This window comes from Lepus europaeus, chromosome 17 (assembly GCF_033115175.1).
Source record: "Lepus europaeus isolate LE1 chromosome 17, mLepTim1.pri, whole genome shotgun sequence".
Taxonomy (NCBI): domain Eukaryota; kingdom Metazoa; phylum Chordata; class Mammalia; order Lagomorpha; family Leporidae; genus Lepus; species Lepus europaeus.
In genome coordinates, this window is record NC_084843.1 from 31697102 (window position 1) to 31716762 (window position 19661).

Sequence of the window (19661 nt, forward strand, 5' to 3'; positions counted from 1 at the left end):
ACGTCTCGGGATCCTCATCTGTGAAATGGAAAAACGACGGCGGCCCTGCCTCACGGGATGGCTGTGGGGATCAGCTGATGCACAGCCCCTGAGACAGCACTCGACAGCCACAAAGTGCTGAGCAAAGCAAGGGATCATTAGTCTTATTAATTACAAAGAGTGACACCTGACTCTGCCAGCACTCTGCTCACGTGACTCTCTGGTGCCTCTTTTCCCCCGGGAAGGTGGGGATCATCCCAAGCCTGCAGAGCACAGGCACTCGTTTCTCCAAGTGCCTGGCATGGGGGAGCTGGAAAGTGGTGCTTCACTCTAGGGACAGAGGAGGGAATGATGCTGTTTGCATCCTACTTGTGTTTCTCTTTAGGAATACAATCTTGGCTGGAATTCTATTGCGTCCAGTACACTTGGCCCTCAAATAACAGCCAACACTTATTTACTGAGCACCTACTGTGTGCCAAGCATCTTGATCCAAGAGGATATACTCAACATGGCTCTTAAGTATGCAGGCTGGGGGCTGGTGCTGTGGCACAGTGGGTTAAGCTGCCATCTGCAGTGCCAGCATCCCATATGGACACCGGTTCATGTCCTGGCTGCTCCACTTTCGATCCAGCTCCCTGCTAATGTGCCTGGGAAAGCACTGAAAGAAGGCCCCAGTGCTTGGGCCCCTGTACCCACATAGGAGACCCAGATGAAGCTCCTGGCTCCTGGCTCCTGGCTTCAGCCTGGCCTAGTCTGGCCATTGTAACCATTTGGGGAAGATCGATCCCTCCCTCTCTCCCTCTCTCTCTCTTGCTCTCTCTTTCAAATAAATAAATCTGTTTAAAAAAAAAAAAAAAGTATGGAGGCTGTGGTCTGAGTGCTGGGAAAACTACAGGAGGAGGGGCTGGTGTTGTGGCATAGCAGGTAAAGCCACTGCCTGCAGTGCCAGCATCCATAAGGGTGCTGGTTCGAGACCCAGCTGGTCCACTTCCAATCCAGCTCTCTGCTATGGCCTGGGAAAGCAGAAGATGGCCCAAGTCCTTGGGCCCCAGCACCTGTGTGGGAGACCTGGAAGAAGCTCCTGACTTCAGATTGGCCCAGCTCCTGCCGTTCAGGGAGTGAACCAGTGGATGGAAGACCTCTCTCTTTCTGCCTCTGCCTCTCTGTAACTCTGCCTTTCAAATAAATAAATAAATAAATCTTTAATAGATAAATAAATAAGCAAGCAAGCTGGGGAGAGACAGCAATGGGAAGAACGGGGCTGGCCACAGTCCAAGGCGGCTTGCAGACCTCTCATTCTTTTCATAGGATGGGGCGTGGCTCACAAACAGAATGAGCTCTGAGCACGGGAACTCAAGTCCAAGTCCTTAAGGCTGAGCTCTGCTTCTGCCTCATCTCAGCTTCAGAGACCCCCAGCAACTAATTTACTTTCCTGACCACCAGTTTTGTCAAGTGGAAACCAGGGAGAAACATTACCATAGGGAAAGGGGGAGGATAAGGTGAGCTCTACAAATGGCTTGAGCAAGGTGCCTAAAAGAGTGAATAAACTCTCATTTAAAGACAAAAAAAAATAAAGAATAAAACGTTCTCTTCCTTTCATTCTAACGAGGATAAACTGTACAGTGGGCAAAAGCCTGGGCTCGGAGTTTGGAGCCCCTGGCTCGGGCGATGGCTCAGCAGTTTACAAACTGTGTGGCCGCAGGCAGCAGGCAGCAGGCAGCAGGCACTCCTGGCCTCCCTGAGGCTCGGTTTCTTCACCTGTGAACAGGTGAGAAGCACATCTACGCCTACAGTGGTCACGACGATGAACCTACAGCAAACACCAGCAAGAGAGAGCTGCTGTGTGCTGCATCCCTCCGAGTCCCTGGAAACGACAAAACGCCACGCTCAGGGGCACACCTCCAAGATCCAGGCTGCTTCGTGACTGACGGGCTGCCCCAGCCATTCCTCTAAGAGAGCGTGCTGTTCACACTCGGGAACCAGCCATCCTCTCCATGGGCCCCACACCCTGCAGAAGGTGCTCCAGCCCTTTTCGCGACAGGCTCCCCCACTGAGGGCAACAGGGCCAGGAGTTGAGGGGCTGGGGTGGTCAGAGGGGTGTGGCACACTGAGCTCCATCTCCTTTCCTTGCAGAGGAAGTGATCATGTTCCTAGAGGCTGACAGAGAAGCACATGGCCTCCCAAAGCCGACACACCCCCAAGCTGCCAGGTCACTGTAACAGCCCTGCACTCTCCCCTCTGAGCTGCAGTCCTCCAGCTCTGCAAAAGGGAGCTGAGAGAGCAGCCTCTGCATGCGGTGGGAGCAAAGACGAAGGGCCTCAAGCCGAACGCCTGCTTGAGCAGAAGCCATGTATCCATCCACTCCACCGGCCGACCTCATGAGCAGAACCCAGAAGCCAGCCATGCTGACGGACCAGACGGACCAGCAAGGGAGGCAGGCTCGGTCCACCCGAGCTCACAGACTTCACTCTCTGGACAACCCTCAGGCGCCACTTCACACTAATGTGCTCCTTCTCTGGACACAACCCTAACAAGCCCAGCTGTCTGCTTCCACAGAGAAGAGGAGGGGCTGCCGTGTGTGCCCCGTGGGAACGACCGCCACCCGAGAAACCACTTCACACCCAAACCCAAGCAAACAGACAGAAAATAACAAGTGCTGAGCGAGACGTGGAGAAGTCAGAACCCCGGCACTGCTGGTGCGAATGGAAACAGCACAGTCGCTGGAAGTACAATTACTGTTCAACCCAGCCACTCCACTTCTGGGTAAATACCCAACACCGCCGCCGAAAGCAGGGGCGCCTGCGTTCCTCACAACAGCCCCGGATGCAGGCAGCCGCCGAGTCCATCCGTGGGTGAAAGGACACGTGCAGGGCAACAGTACCCAGCCTTCAGAGGGAAGGCCACTGGTCTGTGTTACGACTTGGATGGTCCTTGAAGACAGACACTGGAAAGAAGACCAACACTGCGGGGCTCCACCCTCATGAGGTAGCACAGTGGTCAAGTGCACAGGTGTCAAGGGACAGGCAGGAGAATGTCGGTTGCCTGGAGCGGGGGAGGGGAGAATGGGAGTTAGTGTTAAAGGGGTAGAGTTTCAGCAGGAAAAACGGAAAACCACCTCTGAAGATGGAGGGTGGTGATGGCTGTTACACAACACGAATGTATTTTGCTATGGAACTGTACCCTTATAGTTCAGACAGTACGCTGTATGTGCAGTATTTAACCACAATTTTTTTAAATGGGAAAGGAATGAAAGTGACCACTGACTTCTAAAGAAAAGACAGAGCAATGACTGTAGGTGGAAATAGGAACCCCAAAGCACCAGCAGCCAGGAATCATTTAGTTTGGGGCTCACAGTAATATAAGCACAGTAAGTGACTGGTCTCTCTCCCTCTCATTCTCTTTCACACACACACACACACACACCTTGTTGTCAGTCGGGCTGTCCGGCCTGGGCACTCTGGGAATGGGTCGCCTCTAGCAATTTTCTCCTGCTCACCCCCCACTCTCTCCCTCCAGAGATACTGCTTCTCAGAGGAAGAACCTTTGTGGCCCCCTCTAGCAAAGCAGGGCCTTTGGACACACGTATGAACTCACCAACCCTGACTCACAAAAAGCACGTTCTTTATGCTCTGCATTTTTTGCTTGGAAGCATATCGTTCGTTTCAGAAAGATTCCCATCCAAAAACAGTTTTAAAATATACCTTTTAAAGTTTTGTTTCTTAAAAAGAGTAAAGCTTCAATGATCTGGTGGGGGACACGTCACTGGGTATGCCTTTTGTGTGTAAAAATCCTGTAGCTTTGAATAATAGAAACTTTCCAGGTTCACAAAAACTCTTTTCATCCAGAGAGTTACCTGATCCCCACAACCTGAGAGATGAGCAGGGTGGCAGTCACCCCACTGTACAAATGGGGAGACCGAGACACAGAGATCTGCAGGCAAGTCCAAAATCACAAACAGCTAGAAGGAGTGGCGAACCAAGGCTTCATTTCCCACCAATGCCAGACAAAACTCCAGGTTGGGACCACATATTTGAAGTCCATGAAAGTAATTTTAACAGTTAGCTTATTTTAACCTCATAACATCTCTGGAAATACTATCATAATTTTTTTTATATAGAGGATGAGTTGAGTACAACACAAACGACCTGCCTAAGATCACCACCCAAGCAAGTGGCAAAGAAGAGACTAGACCCCCTCCCCCTTTAGATACGCTTGGCCCTGAACACTAGCCTACAATATCTTCACCTCAGCACACTCAAAATTTAAAGGAGTCTGTCCAGTTTTTATATAGGTTGCACCACATCTCTGTGAACTAGGCAGGGAGTGGATATATCTTTGTTGTCCTTTTAATAGCTGGATAAGGGAAAAAGAGGTTAAAGAAATCTTTAGGTTCCTATTCAGCTCTAAAATTCTATGATTCTAAAAATTATCCAGCAAGTCCATGAGAGCCCGAGAATCCACAAAACCCTACTTCTTGCCTCAGGGTCTATTAAGCCACCCCATCCCTGCCTGCTTGTTCGAGACTGAGAACATCACATGTGTCTGGTGTTCTTACGTAGATGCACACACAAAATGACAAGAAAGGGCTACTGTCCAGTTAGAATCCTAAGCAGGGAGAGGCATCATTCTACTTTCCTGCTTTAGCCCCAGGATCTCCCAGCCAAAGGCTCTCACACCACAGGGAATCATATCCCAGGTATTTAGACCTTACCCAAGCAAGAGAAAAGGTAATCCTAGGGCACAAAAACACCACTAAGACTTAGCTTAATTAACTGTTTGATCTGCTGTGGTTGAATGCTCGCTAGGAGAATGGGTATCGAGATATGCCATAGGCACAGAGCTAGATATCACTCTGAGGTTGCAGTTTAAGTCCCTTCATTACAATAAATGCCCTAACACCCATCCGAGGTGTGAGATCCATCAGCAGGTGTGCTCTTTCCTGGTCTTCTATACAGCTTACCAACTCTGTTTAGACAGACTAATTTCATCCAACAAATATTTGGCACCAGCTATGTCAGACACTGCATTCAGTGCCAAGGAGAAAACAAGAAATCTCTGAAAAGGGAGACAGCCAAAGTCAGAAGATGATACAGGCTATGGAGAAAAATAAAACAGAAGGAGTCGGACAACGTTGACAGCAGGTAGCAGAGGGAAGAGATCAATTTTAAGTAGGGTTTGACTCTAAACAGGAGACTGGGAGGAGGGGAAGAAGGGACCCATTCAGATACCAGGGGGATAATCGGGAGGAAGAGCAAGAGATGGCCTAAGAAAGGTAGACGGGCAAAAACCTCATTGCGTCTTAAAGGCCAACACAAGGACTTTGAATGCGATGGCGCGTCACAGGAAGGTTTGAGCAAAAGAGCAACAAAATCTCACTTACAGTTGATAGCATCACTCTGGTGGCTGTGATGAAAATAGTCTGGCGGGAGACAAGGGAGGAAGCAGGAAGGTCAGTTAAGAGGGCTCATGGTAGCTTAGACCAGGGTGAAAACGGTGGAGGTGGTGAGAGTCAGGTTCGCGATATATTTAAGGCAATGTCAACGGGATTTATTGATTAGAGGGAAGTGGGATGTGAAAGAAAGGGAGAGGCCAGGGATGACTCCAGAGTGTGGGGGGCATTGGGCAAGTGGAAAGATGAAATCACCACTAACTGAGATGGGAAAGATAGGAGGGGGCAGGGTTAGCAGTACGGTTCATTCTGTCCTGGACTCATAAAACTAAGAAGCCTTTTAGACATCAGACGTGCTGAGTAGGTGGCAGACACAGACAAGGCCAGGGCTGGAGAGGATGAGCTGAACTTATAAATGTGGGAGCCACCAGCATAGGTAATAAGATGTAATATTGTACGTAGAATCATGTCTATGATCACATGTAATCTGTATGACTATTTTTATTGTCCATCCCCCCTGCAAGGACTGTAAGCTCCGTGTGGCCAAGGACCATGTCTGTTCACAGCCAAAAAAGTGCCTGGCACTCAGTAAATATTTACTGAGCAAAGGGAGAAGTTGCCCAATTACTCCCTCAAGAATAGCTACACAGCCCACACGAGAAACAGACTCCTGCAACCACAGTGCCAAGCCCAACCAGCCCAAAACAGGGCCCTGGGGCTGACTGTCCACCCTGTAAGTGGATACGCCTGGCACATCAGAGTCAGGTATTTGGGTTTCAGCCCTACCACATTCTCAAAGGGTGGAGCTGGGCAAGAGACTTGCCAGTAGACCACCTCTATTTCTCCCTGCAGTGGCTGCGGGAGGGGCTGTTTTGCCCAGTTCACGGACAGCGGACAGCGATATATACTTCTGGGGTGGCAAGAGCCAATTCAAAGGGATAAATCTGCAAGTATTCTCTGAATTATTCAAGGACCACTAGAACCTGAAGGGGAGGAACACAGACCCCCTGGGGATGCATTAAGAGTAACAACAAAAAAATGTGGGTTTTTTTTTTGTTTTTGTTTTTTCTGACAGGCAGAGTGGATAGTGAGAGAGAGAGACAGAGAGAAAGGTCTTCCTTTTTGCCATTGGTTCACCCTCCAATGGCCGCTGCGGCCGGCACATCTCGCTGATCTGAAGCCAGGAGCCAGGTGCTTCTCCTGGTCTCCCATGCGGGTGCAGGGCCCAAGGACTTGGGCCATCCTCCACTGCCTTCCCGGGCCATAGCAGCGAGCTGGCCTGGAAGAGGGGCAACCAGGATAGAATCGGGCGCCCCAACCGGGACTAGAACCCGGTGTGCCGGCGCCGCAAGCCTGTTAAGCCACGGCGCCGGCCAAAAAAATGTTTTTGAAGAGTGACAATCACAAAACTTGATGAGAGGACCAGGGAATCCTTCAACCAGAGTCTCAGCTTCACACGGCAAGTAACTCAGACCAGGGAATTAAGGATAAAGGGTGGTATTACAGGTGTATGATTTTGCCTCAATACTTTCCCAGTTTTGAACAGATGCCTTTGTGAAGATGACAGAACACCTCTAATGGCCTTGGATAACCCCCTGCCTTTCCAAGATATTGAAAGTATGACTCAAGGAGATATGATGGCTTGCCCAGGCTCACTGAGCTACAGGCCCAGGACTAGGACTCAGGATCTAGCTCTCTGTAAAGGGATTCTTCCCATCACGCCAGTGACAAAGGAAGGGTAAGAGTTACAGTGGGAGCTGCTGGAGTTTGGGCATTACCCTTACAAATAACACTGTGTCCTTGTCAAAGGTAAGCTGCAGATGCTATAGGAATGCCAGGTGCATGCTGTGAAGTTAAGAAGGATTCCTTCGCTTTTACCAAATTGGTCACCACACAGAGCTCTTCTTAGCTTTGGACTTTATGAATCAAGCTATTCATAGCCAGACCCACAGAATTAAAATAACGATATACTAGCAGGTTGAAAAAAATGCAAACATATTTTAGCAAAATGTCTACATGAAAAATTCAGATGGAAGGATGAAGCTGGTTAGCTTCCTAAAAATCAACAAATATTGAGTGCTTCCTCTATATTGTGCTGAGTACGTATGTACTTGGCTGTATGCTGAGTGACAGAGAGAGACACACACACACAAGGATAAGAGAGAACCCAGGTCCTCGAGGCTGCATTGCAGTTGCTGATACAAGACTGTAAACATCCAAGGCATAACTAATCACACAGAGGAGGTAATTGTTGAGTGGCATGGTTAAGGTTCTGCAGGAGTTCTCAGAGCGGACACTCACTTCTCCTGGGGTTAGGGCTGGGGCAAGGGTAGGTGAGTTGGGGCTGTCAGGCAGGCTGCTTCGGGAAAGACACAGGATTCAAGGTGGACCATGAAGAGAAGAAAGTCTACCCTTAAGAAGGGGAAATGGTAAGAGCAAACACTGATGGCCTTAACATCAGGAAGAGAAAGAAATCAGGTCTTAAAAGTCCCAGCCAGACTTGACAAGGAAAATTCTTGCATGAATAGAAGGTGCAGAAAGATTTCTGAAGATAGAAACTACAGAGTTTGGGACAGGGTGGTTTTTTTTAAAAAAAGACGTATTTATTTGAAAGGCAGTTTCAGAGAGGCAGAGAGAGATGTCTTCTATCTGCTGGTTCACTCCCCAGATGGCCACAATGGTCAGAGCTGGGCCGATCTGAAGCCAGGAGCTTCTCCTATGTCTCCCTTGTGGCTGATTTAACAAACACCTTCTGGGAGGAGACTACCAGCTGTAGGTAATGGATGAATGAAGACAAACTTACTTGCCTTTGGTGGAGACCGCACTTCAGCCTAGCAGAAGAGTTGGACCTGAGCCGGTGACAGGGGTGCGAAGTCGAGTGGGAAGGAGCAGCTTCACAAGACCTGCAGGCCTCAGTGACTGGCAGGTAGGCAGAAGGCAAGTAAGCCAAGATGTCATCTAAACAGTTCTGAGAAGCACAGCTTAGGCAGCTGAAGAATGTAAGGAAAGAAGGCAAGTGGCTGGCAGGGAGAGATGCAGACTTGCGTTAGATCTGAGGTCAACATCAGCATCTGGGGGCCTTTAGAGATGAGGGTCCGGGGTACAGGGGAGAGGTAATAGCTGAAGATCAAGTGTAAGAGTCTTCCCAGTTGAGGCTGACTTTGGTGGCATAATGAGTTAAGCTGCCGCCTGCCGCTCCAGCATCCCATATGGGCACCAGTTCGAGACCCTGCTGCTCCTCTTCTGATCCAGCTCCTTGTCAATGCACCTGGGAAAGCAGTAGAAGATGGCCCAAATGCTTGGGCACCCACATGGGAGACCTGAATGAAACCCCTAGCTCCTGGCTTCCGCCTGCCCTAGCCTGGGTCGTGGCGGCCATTTGGGAGTGAACCAGTGGATGGAAGGGCACTCTGTCTCTCTCTCCCTCCCTCCTTCCCTCTCTGTAACTCTGACTTTCAAATAAATAAAATCTTAAAAAAAAAAAAAAAAAAAAGTCTTCTCAGTGGACAAAGCCATGGGAGGGAGCACAGTGAGAGAAAAAGAATGTTCAGACGGCACCGCAGGAGTCTGGCTCCTCTGAGGTGGCAGCGCCAGTGGGCAGGAGTGACCAGACAGGAAAACCAAGAAGGCAAGGGGGCAGAGTTTCAAGTAAAGGCAGGTGTCAACAGAGGAAAATGCTACAAAATCGGTTACCAGGGCTCACTGCAAAAACAACAAATATTTGTGGGATGAATGAAAGAACGGAAGGAAGGAAGGCAGGAAGCCCTTGAGTTGCCCATCCACTTTCCTCAGCCAGAAGAATGGCCCGGGCTGCCCTCCGACACGGGGGTTTCGGTGTTAAGTCTCACCGCTCCATCCTATGAAAACACGTCTCTTCCGTCACAAGCCATCCTGTGCACCGCACAGACATCCTTCCCTGCCTCCCCGACGGTTTCCCATCCTCCTTCCCGGCTTCCGCGGCGGAGCAGGTGGGAAACTGAAGTTCCCACTTCATTCACAACTCTGCGTCCGGCTCCCCTTCACCGAGGGCTATGTGGCAACGGGCTGGAGGAGGACGCTGCCGCCAGCCCCACTCGCACGGCTCACTCGCTGTGTGACTTCGGACAAACCGGCCAGCCTTCTACTCGGAGCGGAGGAGGCGGATCTGTCTGGAACCCAGACAAGTTTCGGCGTCCCTCCGAGCAATACAGTCTGTGATTTTATCATTCTCAGAAGGTCCTTGCAACACCCTCGGAGAAGGAAGTGAGACCCAGAATGACCGCCGGCCCTCAGGACTGAAGGGGCGCACCGCGAGAGCGAGACGGCGCGGCCGGTCCGCGGATCCCCAGAGGGCGCGGCCCCCTCCAGGCGCCGGCGCGGAGCCCCGCAAACCCGAGGGCGCCTCTCGCTCCGCACCCCACCTCGCCCCAACTCCCAGACGGCCAGGAGCCTCTACAAAGCCCCGCGGGGGAAAAAAAAATAAAGATTTCTTTCCCAGAGTCCTGCGCTGCTTTTGCAAGTCGGATTCCGGCGGACGCGATCCGCAGCCCGAGAATGACACAGTCAGTCTCGGGAAGGAGCGACCGACCGCGCCGAGTGGCGGGGCCGCCCGGCAGTTCGCGCCGCGCCCCGACGGGCAGGCGTCCGACCCCGGCCCGGGCTGCCAGGCCGCCGGCGCCCTCGCCCCCGGCCCTCCTCCCCGCGGCGGCCCCGCTGCGGTCTGCGAACATTTCCTGCCCCCGCCCCCACCGGCCACCCGGAGCTTCCCAGTTGGAGCGAGTTGGTCTCGCAGCCCGGTCGGCGTCCCGGGCCTCGTCAGGCTCGGAGCTGCGCCGGGAGAGCCCAGGCGCCAGGGGCCGTGGGAGGTCGCGCCGGGAGCCCAGGGCCCCGACGAGCAGGGGCCGGCCGGCGGGGTGCCCGTGGCCCTGCTCGTTCCCCGTGGTTACCTGCTCGCTTGCGGGGGTGTCCCGGGGCGGCTGGCCTCTCCCCGCGCTGTCTCCCCACGCAGTTGCCCATGCTGGCTCCTCAGCCGGCCCCCATGCACCGGAGGCGGGGGGGTGGTCGGCTGCTCCGCGCCCCTGCCCCGGACGGCGGCGTCCCGGGTCAACGGCTCCTGCCGCCCGGCATCTGACGCTCCGGATCTCCCCCCCGGGGGCGCGCTCTGCCCCGGCGCCGGCCTCGCCACAAACTTTGCGGGCCCGGGGAGGGAGGGAGGGAGGTGGCCGACTCCCCAGCTCAGTCCCAGGTGGCCGGGCCAGGGGGGCCCGCGACGGTGCCCGGCCGGAGACCAGCCCCGCTGAAGGGGCGGAGAGAGGGGGCGGGCACCGCCGCAGCTACTCCCGGCTCGCTTGGGGCGCCCAGCTGGGGCCGGCCCCCCGCAGCCTGTCACTCACCTGCCTAGCCCCGCCCCAGCCCGGCCCCACTCCCTTCCGCCGGCTCGCGGTGCCCGCGCCGCCGCCGCCACCCGCCCCAGGTGCGCATGTGACCCCCCACGGCACCGCCCCCTTGGGCCGGGCCTGATTTTCTCATTGGCTTCCCCCAGGGTGCGTACCGCCCCTCGGCCCCACCCAACCAGGTGTCCTCCCCGCAGCCCGTCTCCCGGGGAGCCGGGCCGGGAATTATTCGCCCTCAATGGCCCCGGGTTGCGTACCCAGAGAGCCGCCTTCGCTCTCCGCGCCACCGCCCGGCCCCAGGCCCCGCCCCTCGGGGAGGGGCCTGCCCTTCCCTCCCCTCCCTGGAACTGCCCGATCGGGAGCTGGCGGCCACGTGATCCAGGGAGCGCCCCGCCCCCGCGGCATCCACCCGGCGATTGGCTCAGGGGGCGCGTGCGCAGACAAGCCTGTCTCGCGCCTCCGCCTCCTTCCCCTCCCACGGTCGCTCGTTAGCGTCATGGCTCCCCAGGAGGCGGCGGCGCCTACGGGCCCCCTGTGGGGACTCGTGCAAGACTTCGTCATGGGTCAGCAGGAGGGCCCCGCTGACCAGGTGGCTGCAGGTACGGCAGACTGCGCCGGGCCCCTTCCGCTTGGGGGCCGACAGGAGGGAGCGGCCTCAGCACAGGCGCGGGGCGGGAAGGGAGTGAGGGGCAGGATGACTTTGAGAGATCAGTCTCAGGGCTGCTTAGTGAGCATCGAGCTTAAGAAGCGTAACAAGTTGGAGAGTCGCGCGCATCTTCCATACAGCGCTTTTACTCTCGACGTCTCCTCACAGCCAATGGTAGACCGTCATTACATGTTGCTGATGAGGAGACGCAGGCCCGGAGAGCTGCGGCGCGGGCGGGAGGGGAGCTGGGGCTCAGACTCGGGAGTTCAGGTGGCTCGGGCTGCCGGCTCCGGGAGACCACGTTGTTTGTGGAGATTGACGTGAGGAGGTGACTGCTGGGCGCGTCCGCTCGCGGCGCGCGGCATCTTGGGAGTGGCTGTAGTCGGAGCGAACCGAGCGGCCAGTCTGGGGCAACTGGAGGTGGTGTCGCATCCTCCTCCAGACTTTCCCTCTGTGTCTTGGTGAAGTTCTTGGTTACTTTTGCATCGTGACTTTTATGCGGCGTTGTTTTTATCTTCTTCCCAGATCCCCTGTCTCCTCTGCTTTGAACCTGTTCAGGGAATCTCTTAGTTCTGGCAGTTTGTCAAAGATTTGAATAAAAACAATCCTAGACTTCCTTTGGTTCTGAGACTTAGCTCTTCTAGGGAAAAAAAAAATCTAAAACGTTGTTAAGTGAATGTCAGGATGACTGGATCTTGGGTTTGAGTAATACAAAATGATCTTGGCAGTACAGACAAGTTTTGGAAATTTTGTATTGATAAATACAAAATTGGTAAAAATAAAGGGTACATTTCTCTTGGAAATTGAACATGCTGACTTTTAAAATATGTGAGAAATAGTGAATCTGCCAGAAATGTTCCACTTTCAACCAGTCATTCCACCATTATTGAACAGTCTCCAAAAATGATGCAGAGCAGTATGACTATAAATACAAACTAGATCTGTGCCCACCAAGAACTTGCAGTTTGGGGGGGAGAGACAGCCATGCTATAAGAGGTAAATGCAAGGTGGTCTGCAAGCATCACACAGCAAATGTCTGATGCTGCCCCTATTTATTTTTTTTATTTGAAAGGCTGTTACAGAGAGAAAGGGAAAGCTAGAGATTGATCGAGAGATCTTCCATCCATTGGTTTACTCCCCAAGTGGCTGCAATGGCCCAGCGCTACCAAAGCCAGGAGCCTGGAACTCCATTGGGTCTCCCATGTAGATGGCAAGGGCCCCAGCACTTGTGTGATCTGCTGCTTTTCCAAGCACATTAGCAGGGAGCTGAATCAGAAATGAAACAGCCAGGACACCAACTGTTCCTCAATGCTGGCCCCTAAACTTAACATCTTTTTTTTTTTTTTTTTTTTTTAAGATTTTATTTATTTATTTGACAGGTAGAGTTACAGACAGAGACAAAGGTCTTCCTTCCGTTGGTTCACTCCCCAAATGGCCACAACAGCCAGAGCTGCGCCAATCCAAAGCCAGGAGCCAGGAGCTTCTTCCTAGTCTCCCATGTGGGTGCAGGAGCCTGAGGACCTGGGCCATCTTCTACTGCTTTCCCAGGCCACAGCAGAGAGCTGGACTGGAAGAGGATCAACCAGAACTGGAACCGATACCCATATGGGATGCCGGCTCTGCAGGCGGAGGATTAACCTAGTGTGCCACGGCGCCGGCCCCTAAACTTAACATCTTAAAACTCTACGATTGGGCCTGAACTGTGGCATAGTGTCTAAAGCCACTGCCTGCAGTGCCAGCATCCCATATGGGTGCCAGTTCGAGTCCCAGCTGCTCCACTTCTGATCCACCTCTCTGCTATGGCCTGGAAAAGCAGCAGAAGATGGCCCAAGTCCTTGGGCCCCTGCTCCCGCGTGGGAGACCTGAAAGAAGCTCCTGGCTCCTGGCTTTGGATCAGCACAGCTCCAGCTGCTGTCATTGCTACAAATTGGGTAGTGAACCAGTGGATGGAATACCTCTCTCTCTCTGCCTCTCCTTCTCTCTCTGTATAACTCTGACTTTCACATAAATAAATAAAACTTTAAAAAAAATATGAAAAGTGTAATATGTTAACAGTGCTTACAATTACAAGTAGTGTTATCAGTGTCATTTTTCCCAGTGTTTTAAAATTTTCTACCATTCAGCAGTCTATAAAGAATTTTATAAGGAGCACACATACTCTCCAACTAAATACTTCCATTAACGTTTTAATAGAACTTGCTTTATCAAATGTCTATCATCCATTTAAATTGTAGATAACCACTTAAATTGCAGGTATCAATACACTTCCCTCTAAGTAACTTGAGATGCAGATCATTGACCAGAGTTTATCGTTTATTTTGGTGTAAAATTTAAATCCAGTGAAGTACACAAATCTTGAATGTACATTCACTGATTCTAACAAAGGCATCCACCTGTCTAATCCAATCTCCTACCAAGAAAATGGTTCATGACTATATCCCTGTCATTTGTAACATTTCTTTCACATTTGTACATTGTGAAAACAAGAATTTTTTTTTTTTTTTTCTGGTTCAGGACATACTTTGAGAAAGCAGCTTGATTAAGGACTGCTAAATTCTCATAAACATTTTTGTGAGATTTATTTTGGGGGGCAGGCACTGTGCCACATCAGGTTAAACCTCCTCTTGGGACACCATATTCCATATCAGACTGCAGATTTGAGACGGCTTCTCTGCTTCCAACCCAGCTTCCTGCTGATACATCCTGGAAGGCAGCAGATGATGGCTCCAATGCTTGGGACCCTGCCACCCATGTAGGAGACCCAGATTGAGTTCCAGGCTCTGGCAGGTGTTTAGAGAATGAACCAGCAGATGGAAGATCTCCCTCCCTCCCTCCCTCCCTCCCTCCCTCCCTCTCTCTCTCTGCCTTCCAAGTAGGTGAAAAACTTTCTTTTTTTTTTTTTTTTTTTTTTTTTTTTTTGACAGGCAGAGTGGACAGTGAGAGAGAGAGACAGAGAAAGGTCCTCCTTTTCCATTGGTTCACCCTCCAATGGCCGCCGTGGCCGTTGCGCTGCCCCAATCCGAAGCCAGGAGCCAGGTGCTTCCTCCTGGTCTCCCATGTGGGTGCAGGGCCCAAAGACCTGGGCCATCCTCCGCTGCCTTCCCGGGCCACAGCAGAGGGCTGGACTGGAAGAGGAGCAACCGGGACAGTATCCGGCGCCCCAACCAGGACTAGAACCTGGGATGCCGGCGCCGCAGGCAGAGGATTAGCCAAGTTTGCCACAGCGCCGGCCTGAAAAACATTTTTAAAAATTTGTCTTTTTATTCGTGTCTGAAAAAAATGGCCTAAACTATTGTAAATTTTAAATTCAACTCAGCTCAGCAAAGACTTTGTAACAGCCCTGTTGTAATATAGCCTTCCTAAAAAAAAAAAAAAAAAAGGTGTACAGAGAAAGCATAACAGGTAAATTTGAAAGGGTTTAGTGGGATTGGACTATGCATAACCTTGGATTCCAGGGAGAGGAATTTGAATGACCCATTTTAGGTCATAGGAGTCATTGTAGATCCTTGAGGAAGGGAGCCATAAAATGAAAGTGAATTTGAGGGGATTAAGTTAGTTTTCTCCATTTTAGATCACAGCCCTAGTTAGAATTGTTGAAGGCTGACACAGTTTTGAGGCACCCCTGAATAAGGAGTGCTTTCTAATCCTCTTTCGTAAGTCAAGCTCTGTTAGTCCTAAAGGGGCCAGCCAGCTGTGCAGGCCACATGCAGCAATAGCGGCAGCTTACTACAAATTGTAAATGTAGACAGACCACTGTGATCAGAAAGGCAGCTACCACCAACTCTGTTTTGCATCTGGATTCAGCTGTAAAGAAGGTGCTGGTGATGGAATGAAAAGGGCCTGGCAGTCCAGCCTTTCAAAGGCTGTTGTTACCTGTCCCAGCCCCATTGTTCCTCCCTAACTTTTAGTTGCATGTAGTCACCTTTATTCCCTACTCCCTGTTTTCCTTTCTAGTTCTCTCCACTAGCTCTGTCTAAACCAAGATAGACCCATGTGTCAAGGCCAAGACTAAGTGTGCCCTCACACCTAGAGTTTTCAGATTATTTCAGCAGCCAACATCTCACACCTCAGAATTCAGAGTCTTTGTAATACTTACTTCTCAACCACTCCTATACTTATTAGGGAGACATTTTTAGTAGCTATGTCTGTATGCATCTCTGCATTCTACCCTCCCATTTCTACCACAATCTCATAAGTGGGCATCCAATAAAAACTACTTAAATGAATGGCTTGAGAGAGTTGAAGAAAGATTCTGTGATTTGAGATCTAACTACAGAAGGTCTTCAGAAAGTTCATGAAAAATCCATATTGTGAAAAATCGATATGGATTTTAAGGTTTTGGACACCAAAGTAAGCTTGTAAAAAAAATATTTGAAAGGCAGAGATATTTTTCCATCTGTTTACTCCCCAAATTCCTGCAACAGCCAGGACTGGGCCAGGTGGAAGCCAGGAACCCAGAACTCAATCCAGGTCTCTCACATGGGTGGCAGGAACCCAGCTACTTGAGCCTCCATCTGCTGCCTCCCAGGGTATGCATAAGCAGGAAGCTGTAATCAGAAGCAGAGCTAGTACTTAAACCCAAGTCACTCTGATACTGGATTTGGGTGTCCCAAGCTGCAGCCTAATGCTGTTGAAACATAGCACTGACAAATAAGTGCTAGAACTGGAAGCACAGCTAGGGTTCCAACCCAGGGCAGGGGACACAGGCCCAAGCAGCGTTTTTTTGTTTGTTTCTTTGTTTTTTAAGATTTATTTACTTATTTGAAAGGCAGAGTTATAAAAGAGAGGAAAGGTGACAGGGAGAGAAAGATGATTTTTGCATCCTGTGATTCACTCCCCAAATGGCTATAACAGAAAGGCTGGGCCAGGCCAAAGCCAAGAACTAGGAACTCCATTTGGGTCTCCCACATGGGTAAAAGGGCACAAGGACTTGAGCTGCCTTCCACTGCTTTCCAGGCACATTTGTAGGGAGCTAGATCAAAAGTGGAACAGCTGGGACTCAAACCAGCACTGGTATGGGATACAGGCATTGCAGGAGGCAGCTTACCATATAATACTGGCCCCATCAAGCAACATCTTAACCACTGCCAAATGCCTGCTTCAGCTTACCTTTTAATTCCCTCTTTCCACAACTTGAAATACCTTTGTAGTTTTAGGACTTGAAGAAGAGGGAGGACTCAAAAGATGACATCAAGATTTTGAACAAAATATGAGGAAAAAGGAGATACTTTGCCCTGAAATGAAATTTGAGGGACAAACATTTGGCCTGGCAGATATGTTGCCTGCATCCCATATCCAAATGCCTGGGTTTGATAGCCAGATCCTGTTCCAGCTTTCTGCTAGTGCAGACCCTGGAAAGAAGCCCACGTAGTCTGAGTCCCTGCCACCCACCTAGGAGACCTGGATCGAGTTCCTGCTTCCTTATAGACATTTAGGGAGTAAATCAATGAATGGGCCCTGTCTCGATTAAAAAAAAAAAAAAATGGAGATTAAGAAAGGAGCTGATTTGGACAGTAAATTTTGGACATGTTGTATTTGTAGGTGATGGATATCACTTTTTTTCTACTTAGTTATGTGAATTTTTCTTTCATGTCAGTCTTTATTATATTGTATTCCCCCACATTTGCAATTCCCTGAGATCACTATTCCACAAATAATTGTGGAAAAACGCTAGAATATAGTTTTGAGAAATGTCTGTGGCATCAATAGCAGAAAGGGCATTTTGAGAGTGTGATTGGGATCTAGTCCTGTTTGGGATTTTCTCTCCAACTCCTTCCTATCCTCCTACCCCACACTCTGCCATCCCCTCTCCCTGCCCTTTTTGGCAGCTACTCCGGATTCTCAAGAGGCTGTAAGTCCACCAGACAGAGTTCTTATTGTGCATTCTGTGAAGGTGCTCATATAAATACCCCTTTGACCTTTTCACAGTGTCCTACACGAATGGGTGCCCTGTTGAGGAAATTATGGGTGGTCAGGAGGTGCTAGTAGGTCCATTTTTAGAGAGCAAACCTTGAATACATTGGAAAAACTTGGGCCTGCTTATAAAGGGAGAAGAACTTATTCATATTTTTCCTTAATACCACTGAAACTATCCTTAGGAAAGTTAACTCTTTGTTCATCCCAAGAGTCCTAAGTACATAGTATTTCCAAATATTCCAGTTATTTAGGAGAATTTATAATGTTAAGAGAATTATAGAGTTGGTCTTCTGTATATAAAAATAATTAAAAATGAATCTCGGCCAGCGCCATGGCTCACTAGGCTAATCCTCCGCCTGTGGTGCTGGCACTCTGGGTTCTAGTCCTGGTTGGGGCGCTGGTTCTGTCCCGGCTGCTCCTCTTCCAGTCCAGCTCTCTGCTGTGGCCCAGGAAGGCAGTGGAGGATGGCCCAAGTGCTTGGGCCCTGCACCCGCCTGGGAGACCAGGAGGAAGCACCTGGCTCCTGGCTTCGGATCGGCGCAGCACACCAGCCATAGCAGCCATTTGGGGAGTGAACCAACGGAAAAAGGAAGACCTTTCTCTCTGTCTCTCTCTCTCACTGTCTAACTCTGCCTGTCAAAAAAAAAAAAAAAAAAAAAGAATCTTAATGAAGAATGGGATGGAAGAAGGAGTAGGAGGTGGGATGGGAGTGAGGCTGGGAGGGCAGGTATAGGGGGAAGAACTGCTATATTCCTAAAGCTGTACCTATGAAATTTATATTTATTAAATAAAAGCTTTCTAAAAAATAAAATAAAGATAGATTTTCACTCTTAAAAAATATGAGAGAGAATCACTGAAAGTTAGTGACCTGTGATCCACAAACCCAGGAATTTTATTCAAATGCCGACTCAGCCTGTTTCTGTCACTATGTCACTTGTTACACCGTGATTGTGAGCTCATTAGAAGCTCCTTGTCTGTACTTTTATTGTAAGCCTGGACATAGTATATGATTATAATAGATATTGAATGAAAACACATAGGTGACTTTATAGAGAAGTCTGGAGGGAACCTGAAAGTGGAAGTAACTCTGAAGGATGCGAGGAAGGCGTCGCAGAAGTCAGCGTTGCATCTGGCTCCTAAAGGGAGAGCTGAAGTTCCTGAGATGAAGGGCTGGGAAGGGCCGCTCCAGACCCAGAGACTGTCTATCTCCAGACAAGGGTGTTGCACACTGGGATTTCCTGGGACTGAATGACAGGAATCACCATGAAGGGGAAGGGAATTTGGGGACTAGATGGTGCAGGACATCGAGCCAAGGAGTCAAGTCTTAAGCAGTAAGGAGCAAATGGAGCTTGGTGAGTTGGGGAGCTATTGTGTATTCAGAGCACGAATGGATTGAAAGATTTGATTGTTTTTAACTGAGGTAAAACTCAATATTTAACCTTCTTAAGTAAGCAGTTGAATGGCTTTTAGCATATTCACTGTGTTCCTCAACTATTACCACATTCAATGGTAATTCAAAAACTTTTTTTTTTTTTTTAATCTACTTATTATTTGAGAGGCAGAGTTACAGAAAGGGGGAGAGAGAGAGAGAGTGAGCTTCCATCCATTGATTGATTCACTCCCCAAATGGGTGTAGTGGCTTGGGCTTTTGCCAGGTTGAAGCCAGGAGCCCAGAATTGCAACCAGGTCTCCCAAGTGGGTGGAAGGGGTCCAAGTGCTTGGGCTGTCTCCGCTGCTTTTTCTGGAGCATTAGCAGAGACCTGGTTCAGTAGGGGAACAGCTAGGACTGCAACTGGCTGTATGTGATACAGGCAGAAACTCAACCCGCTGTGCCACAGTGCCTGCCCCAAGAACATTGTCACCACACCAAAAAGTGGGAAGCCTTTTAAAGGCAGTTACTATATAGTCACAGAGATGAAAAGGAGGAGTCGACTCTCTCTGCCTCTCCTTCTCTCTCTGTGCAACTCTTTCAAATAAATAAATAAATCTTTTTAAAAATACTGCAAAAAAAAGAAAAGGAGGAGTAAGATTTGAAAGGCATTTCTGAGGCAAACTCATCAGAAATAGAATAAGATGTTCAATTTACTCACTTCTGTAAAAAACATCCCCCAAAATCAATTCTATTTTCTTTACTCTTATTTACTATTCTGTGATGGATTTATTTTTTTGTATTCCCCCAAAATTGTATTCTGCTTTTACACTTCTCATTTCTTTTATGTTTGTGCTACATGAATTCAAGATAGGATCCTTGGGAAAAATAGGAATGTTGGAGGGCTGCACCAGGAGTTTGCCCACGTGCTAGGATTCAAGGAGTCACATGCAGATGGATGCTGCTTGGTGATTGTAAAGAAGCCAATCT

At 50.0% G+C, this 19661-nt stretch overlaps 2 protein-coding genes across 2 annotated transcripts in view; one reads left to right on the top strand and one right to left on the bottom strand.

Moving 5' to 3' along the window:
* The window catches only part of UBTD1 (ubiquitin domain containing 1), a 60583-nt gene extending 49931 nt beyond the window's left edge, over positions 1–10652 (bottom strand). The window contains exon 1 of the mRNA XM_062214160.1: positions 10294–10652. Within this exon, the coding sequence (XP_062070144.1) occupies positions 10294–10363 (70 nt within the window). The 5' untranslated portion in view covers positions 10364–10652. The remainder of the gene's footprint in view (positions 1–10293) is intronic.
* A 566-nt stretch (positions 10653–11218) lies between these two features.
* MMS19 (MMS19 homolog, cytosolic iron-sulfur assembly component) overlaps positions 11219–19661 on the top strand; it is a 28440-nt gene continuing 19997 nt past the window's right edge. Inside the window, exon 1 of the mRNA XM_062214847.1 lies at positions 11219–11339. Coding sequence (XP_062070831.1) covers positions 11237–11339 — 103 coding nt within the window. The 5' untranslated portion in view covers positions 11219–11236. The remainder of the gene's footprint in view (positions 11340–19661) is intronic.